The sequence below is a fragment of the Callionymus lyra genome, chromosome 17 (genome assembly GCF_982586985.1).
Source record: "Callionymus lyra chromosome 17, fCalLyr1.hap1.1, whole genome shotgun sequence".
In the NCBI taxonomy this organism is placed as follows: Eukaryota; Metazoa; Chordata; class Actinopteri; order Syngnathiformes; family Callionymidae; genus Callionymus; species Callionymus lyra.
The window spans coordinates 25186084-25193524 of record NC_141834.1 but is presented as its reverse complement, the minus strand read 5'-3'; the positions used below and the strand labels follow the sequence as shown (position 1 = coordinate 25193524).

Sequence of the window (7441 nt, the reverse complement as noted above, 5' to 3'; positions counted from 1 at the left end):
TCCTGACCTCATCCATCTCTGTGTAGTACACCAGCGCCACCACCGGGGCAGGAACACATCGGCTGTAGACCACCATGTCTTCAAGACCTCTGTGTCTCCCTCACCCCTACTACAAACCTGGACCAGAACCGTTCTTCTCCTCGGCAATAACTCTCTTGAACACAAACTTTAAAATACAGGTAATCTGCACTATGTTAATATTTTATTTACCTTTAAGATTTTTTAGTTCATGTTTAATGACGTCACAATAAATTCCTATTTGTGGTTTCGCTCTGAAAGTGTCAATAAATCGTTGATCTGATGAGTGACAGGTGTCACGCCAGCTAAACACCTTAGAAGTGAACATGATGAACGCGTGTCGACGATGATGGGATTGGCGGGAGAGTGCGTGGCCACGCCCCCTGTGTCTCCCACCTACCTGCGGAGATTGCTATGGCAACAGGTTGTCAGGAGCGACAGCAGCAGAACCAGCAAGTCTGCGGAGAAGACGAGCAGCAGGAGCGGACGATGATCCGGTTCTGATCCAGTCCGTCATCACCTGAGCGCGGAGGCGCTGAAGAACCGGAGCTGCCGCGCGAACAGGTATGTGCCTCTAACCTACCGGTTCTGGTTCTGTTCAGACCCAAAGTGTCGCCCACGAAAACAAAACGTCGTTTCGACGTGAGACTCGCGCTCCCCGAGCACGCGCGGGCGTGTCCACGACTGTTGATGTCGATCATGATAATTATCGATTATTGCTCACGTGACTGCTCTGCATGTTCTGCTGAGATGTTCCACCTGCGAGGTTTGAGTTTCATGTGAAGGTTCGAGTCCACGAACACCTGCTGGGATCAGGTCCAACATCTTGTTGATGCCTCCATCAGACCTGCTGCTTCTCTGTGACCCTGGCTAGCTGGGTCAGAGCAGGAAAATGAAAGTTTTGGGATTTGAAGAACAACTGTTCAGTCTTCTCTGGGTACTCCTTCAAAAGGTGCAGCGTCACATGTGTTGTGCACACCATCACAAACATCTGCTGGATCACAGTACACTCTGACAGCAGGAATGTCAGAGCAGCCAAAGAGTGGTGTCATGCTAGCTAGCATTAGCATGGTGACAAGATCCCGCTGATGTTCTTTGATCGTGAATAACTTTGTTATTTCAGGAGCGAGACGCAAAGTTATTTTCAGCTTCTGCGCATTTGATCCAAAATTAAACTCACGCTTAAATTCCATCCCAGCTGGGTCAGAGGTCAACACCAGAAACACACACTCTCATCGAGTGGTGTGCTACGAATAATCTGAGGGTAGACCTGGACTAATTTATAATCTGGGAGTAGACCTGGACTACTTTATAATATGAGAGTAGACCTGGACTAATTTATAATCTGGGAGTAGACCTGGACTACTTTATAATATGAGAGTAGACCTGGACTAATTTATAATCTGGGAGTAGACCTGGACTACTTTATAATATGAGAGTAGACCTGGACTAATTAATAATCTGGGAGTAGACCTTGACTACTTTATAATATGAGAGTAGACCTGGACTAATTTATAATCTGGGAGTAGACCTGGACTACTTTATAATATGAGAGTAGACCTGGACTAATTTATAATCTGGGAGTAGACCTGGACTAATTTATAATCTGGGAGTAGACCTGGACTACTTTATAATATGAGAGTAGACCTGGACTAATTTATAATCTGGGAGTAGACCTGGACTAATTTATAATCTGGGAGTAGACCTGGACTACTTTATAATATGAGAGTAGACCTGGACTAATTTATAATATGAGAGTAGACCTGGACTAATTAATAATCTGGGAGTAGACCTTGACTACTTTATAATATGAGAGTAGACCTGGACTAATTTATAATCTGGGAGTAGACCTGGACTACTTTATAATATGAGAGTAGACCTGGACTAATTTATAATCTGGGAGTAGACCTGGACTACTTTATAATATGAGAGTAGACCTGGACTAATTTATAATCTGGGAGTAGACCTGGACTAATTTATAATCTGGGAGTAGACCTGGACTACTTTATAATATGAGAGTAGACCTGGACTAATTTATAATCTGGGAGTAGACCTGGACTAATTTATAATCTGGGAGTAGACCTGGACTACTTTATAATATGAGAGTAGACCTGGACTAATTTATAATCTGGGAGTAGACCTGGACTACTTTATAATATGAGAGTAGACCTGGACTAATTTATAATCTGGGAGTAGACCTGGACTAATTTATAATCTGGGAGTAGACATGAACTCATTTATAATCTGGGAGTAGACCTGGACTAATTTATAATATGAGGGTAGACATGGACTAATTTATAATCTGGGAGTAGACATGGATGTATTTATAATCTGGGAGTAGACCTGGACTACTTTATAATATGAGAGTAGACCTGGACTAATTTATAATCTGGGAGTAGACCTGAACTCATTTATAATCTGGGAGTACACCTGGACTAATTTATAATATGAGGGTAGACATGGACTAATTTATAATCTGGGAGTAGACATGGATGTATTTATAATCGGTGAGTAGACCTGGACTAATTTATAATATGAGAGTAGACCTGGACTAATTTGTCATCTGGGAGTAGACATGAACTCATTTATAATCTGGGAGAAGACCTGGACTCATTTATAATATGAGAGTAGACCTGGACTAATTTATAATCTTGGAGTAGACATGAACTCATTTATAATCTGAGAGTAGACATGGACTAATTTATAATCTGGGAGTAGACCTGGACTAATTTATAATCTGGGAGTAGACCTGGACTACTTTATAATCTGAGAGTAGACATGGACTCATTTATAATATGAGAGTAGACCTGGATTTATTTACAATATGAGAGTAGACCTGGACTAATTTATAATCTGGGAGTAGACCTGGACTACTTTATAATATGAGAGTAGACCTGGACTAATTTATAATCTGGGAGTAGACCTGGACTACTTTATAATATGAGAGTAGACCTGGACTAATTTATAATCTGGGAGTAGACCTGGACTACTTTATAATATGAGAGTAGACCTGGACTAATTTATAATCTGGGAGTAGACCTGGACTAATTTATAATCTGGGAGTAGACCTGGACTACTTTATAATATGAGAGTAGACCTTGACTAATTTATAATCTGGGAGTAGACCTGGACTAATTTATAATCTGGGAGTAGACCTGGACTACTTTATAATATGAGAGTAGACCTGGACTAATTTATAATCTGGGAGTAGACCTGGACTACTTTATAATATGAGAGTAGACCTGGACTAATTTATAATCTGGGAGTAGACCTGGACTAATTTATAATCTGGGAGTAGACCTGGACTACTTTATAATATGAGAGTAGACCTGGACTAATTTATAATCTGGGAGTAGACCTGGACTACTTTATAATATGAGAGTAGACCTGGACTAATTTATAATCTGGGAGTAGACCTGGACTAATTTATAATCTGGGAGTAGACCTGGACTACTTTATAATATGAGAGTAGACCTGGACTAATTTATAATCTGGGAGTAGACCTGGACTAATTTATAATCTGGGAGTAGACATGAACTCATTTATAATCTGGGAGTAGACCTGGACTAATTTATAATATGAGGGTAGACATGGACTCATTTATAATCTGGGAGTAGACATGGATGTATTTATAATCTGGGAGTAGACCTGGACTACTTTATAATATGAGAGTAGACCTGGACTAATTTATAATCTGGGAGTAGACCTGGACTAATTTATAATCTGGGAGTAGACATGAACTCATTTATAATCTGGGAGTAGACCTGGACTAATTTATAATATGAGGGTAGACATGGACTAATTTATAATCTGGGAGTAGACATGGATTTATTTATAATATGAGAGTAGACCTGGACTAATTTATAATCTGAGAGTAGACCTGGACTAATTTATAATTTGGGAGTAGACATGAACTCATTTATAATCTGAGGGTAGACATGGACTAATTTATAATATGAGAGTAGACCTGGACTAATTTATAATCTGGGAGTAGACATGAACTCATTTATAATCTGGGAGTAGACCTGGACTAATTTATAATCTGAGGGTAGACATGGACTAATTTATAATCTGGGAGTAGACATGGATGTATTTATAATCTGAGAGTAGACCTGGACTAATTTATAATCTGGGAGTAGACATGGACTCATTTATAATATGAGAGTAGACGTGGACTAATTTATAATCTGGGAGTAGACATGAACTCATTTATAATATGAGAGTAGACGTGGACTAATTTATAATCTGGGAGTAGACCTGACTAATTTATAATCTGGGAGTAGACCTGGACTACTTTATAATATGAGAGTAGACCTGGACTAATTTATAATCTGGGAGTAGACATGAACTCATTTATAATCTGGGAGTAGACCTGGATTAATTTATAATATGAGAGTAGACCTGGACTAATTTATAATCTGGGAGTAGACATGAATTAATTTATAATCTGAGAGTAGACATGATTTAATGTATAATCTGAGAGTAGACATGAATTTATTTATAATCTAAGAGTAGACCTGGACTAATTTATAATATGAGAGTTGACATTGATTAATTCATAATATGAGACGACATTTATTATTTTATAATCTGAGCATAGACATAAACTAAGGGTTACTGGAGGGTGTCAAGGGTTACTGGAGGGTGTCAAGGGTTACTGGAGGGTGTCAGTGGTTACTGGAGGGTGTCAAGGGTTACTGTAAGGTGTCAGGGGTTACTGGAGGGTGTCAAGGGTTACTGGAGGGTGTCAGTGGTTACTGGAGGGTGTCAGGGGTTACTGTAAGGTGTCAGGGGTTACTGGAGGGTGTCAAGGGTTACTGGAGGGTGTCAAGGGTTACTGTAAGGTGTCAGGGGTTACTGGAGGGTGTCAGGGGTTACTGGAGGGTGTCAAGGGTTACTGTAAGGTGTCAGGGGTTACTGGAGGGTGTCAAGGGTTACTGGAGGGTGTCAAGGGTTACTGGACGGTGTCAGGGGTTACTGGAGGGTGTCAGGGGTTACTGGAGGGTGTCAAGGGTTACTGGAGGGTGTCAAGGGTTACTGGAGGGTGTCAAGGGTTACTGGAGGGTGTCAAGGGTTACTGGAGGGTGTCAGGGGTTACTGGAGGGTGTCAAGGGTTACTGTAAGGTGTCAGGGGTTACTGGAGGGTGTCAAGGGTTACTGTAGGGTGTCAAGGGTTACTGTAAGGTGTCAGGGGTTACTGTAAGGTGTCAAGGGTTACTGGAGGGTGTCAAGGGTTACTGGAGGGTGTCAAGGGTTACTGGAGGGTGTCAGGGGTTACTGGAGGGTGTCAGGGGTTACTGTAAGGTGTCAAGGGTTACTGGAGGGTGTCAAGGGTTACTGGAGGGTGTCAAGGGTTACTGGAGGGTGTCAAGGGTTACTGGAGGGTGTCAGGGGTTACTGGAGGGTGTCAGGGGTTACTGTAAGGTGTCAAGGGTTACTGGAGGGTGTCAAGGGTTACTGGAGGGTGTCAAGGGTTACTGGAGGGTGTCAAGGGTTACTGGAGGGTGACATGGGTTACTGGAGGGTGTCAAGGGTTACTGTAAGGTGTCGAGCTTCATCCTACTCTGCTCCCACAGTATCTTTCCATCTCAAACCTGCTGTTTCTCCTTCTGTCGCAGGTGCTTCTGCAGATTTTCTTCACCTTCTGAATCCTTCTGACCGGTGAAGCGCTGGAGCCGCGACGGTCAAGCATGGACGTGCCCAGGATGGCCGAGGGCCTCTTTAGCAGCACGCTGTCCTCTTCGGGTGGAGGTCATCATGTGTCCTCCTACCTGACGCTGGAGCAGAAGGCCGCCTTCGTCTTCGTGCTTCTGCTCTTTATCTTCCTGGCGCTGCTCATCGTGCGCTGCTTCCGGATCCTTCTGGACCCGTACCGCAGCATGCCGTCGTCCAACTGGACCGACCACACAGAAAAGGACACCTTTGACTACCGCATCGTCTAGCTGCGGCGGTAAGCCGGTCCGGAGGTCACGATGCCGGGTCCTCCTGGATGTTGACGGCCTCTGGACCGATGACAGGTTCTGGTCTTAACAAGCACTTAACAGCTTCTCCCTGCCAAATCACCATCACACGCACACTGCCGCCCCCTTGTGGTCGAGCCTGACCTCTGTCACTTGAGTTCATTCTCTCACCTCGTACTTTTATTAACAACGTAGACAATCAGTGTTTCAAACTCTCCCAGAAATGGGTCAACAAATGAGGGTTTTTCTTCATCTTTGTCTGGGCCGCGACGACTCTAGTAACCATGGACGCCGTCCTTCAAATAACCCAAGAGTCCCTGCCATTGTGGTGACTGTGTGAGCATTGTTATCATTATTACTATGATTATCCTCCACTGTTGACAACAAACATCACAAAGTGCCAGCGAGTGGGAGAAAAACCACGTCAGCCAGAGTCCTTCAAAATAGGGTAGACTTCAAAAATGACAACTTCTCAAAGAGTTTTACAGAGTAGACCAGTGTTACAGAGTAGACCAGTGTTACAGAGTAGACCATTGTATAGCGCAGGTAGGACGTGTTGACTGACCAGCATCGTCCACCAGGGGCGCTGGTGATCCATGTTCAGAGCCGAGGCGGTCCAGACACTGAGAGGATTTCGATGCCTTATGAAATGTCGCGGCTGCGCTGACTAGTGTTTTGACAGTAGAACCGTAACCATGGCAACGGTCTAAATATTGCGGACCTCAGGATGTAAGCGAACCTGAAACGTAGAACAATCATTTTGACGTTTTCGTCAACGCAGCCGCAGATGCCGACGAGGAGGAACATCGCGTAACGTTCTTTAATCAGAGTGTCGGGCGGTTGCTAGTTAGAAACCTCTGTGTGTGTCGGCGTGTGTGTGTGTTGTGATGTCATCCTACCAAGAGTCTACTGTGATGTACCGTCGCTGTGCCTCGTGCCACTAATGTGTGTGAAGAGTGACCTGGACGAGGATTAACGTCCCTTTACGAACTAACTGTTCGCCTTATAGTGTCGACTGTTTACAGCACCACCTGGTGAAGATGGCGGGAAAAGTCTCCACGCTCCGGCGACGTCATTCCGACCGGGAAGTGTCGCGTGTTCATCTCGTGCCTGTACATCCGCCACTGTGTCGTGCATGTCGGGCAGCTTCCTGTCTGTGGTGGCGTCCGTCTTACTCCGGTCCTGGTTTCACAATAAAAGGATCAGAGTCACTCCAGGTTCTCTTGTCTATATTTAGGGTCCCAGCAAGCCAGGGTGCAAGGCAGAGGGCTTGTCCATCATTACGCACTCCTCTTCACAAGCGCTGTGTGATTGGCTGAGTAACGTGACGTCATCACAGCTCTGTGCTCCAGCGCCCTCTAGGCTGCGAAGAACCCTCAGAAGAACAAGCACACAAGTCCACGAATATGATACAAATGTGATTTTACTGTTTTTAGTTAATTCATTGTTTTCTTTGTGAAGCG

The 7441-nt window shown here is 44.0% G+C and overlaps 1 protein-coding gene across 1 annotated transcript; it reads left to right on the top strand.

Moving 5' to 3' along the window:
• The first annotated feature begins 350 nt into the window (after positions 1-350).
• LOC148063133 (cortexin-3) lies at positions 351-7189 on the top strand. Its single transcript, XM_087812899.1, has 2 exons — positions 351-582; positions 5637-7189. Exon 2 carries the CDS (start codon positions 5709-5711, stop codon positions 5958-5960), a length of 252 nt encoding a protein of 83 aa, XP_087669025.1. The 5' UTR covers positions 351-582; positions 5637-5708; the 3' UTR covers positions 5961-7189.
• The last annotated feature ends 252 nt before the right edge of the window (positions 7190-7441 follow it).

What these genes read in the sequence shown, in the direction of transcription:
- LOC148063133 (XM_087812899.1), top strand. Translation starts at nt 5,709, where the DNA reads ATGGACGTGCCCAGGATGGCCGAGGGCCTCTTTAGCAGCACGCTGTCC.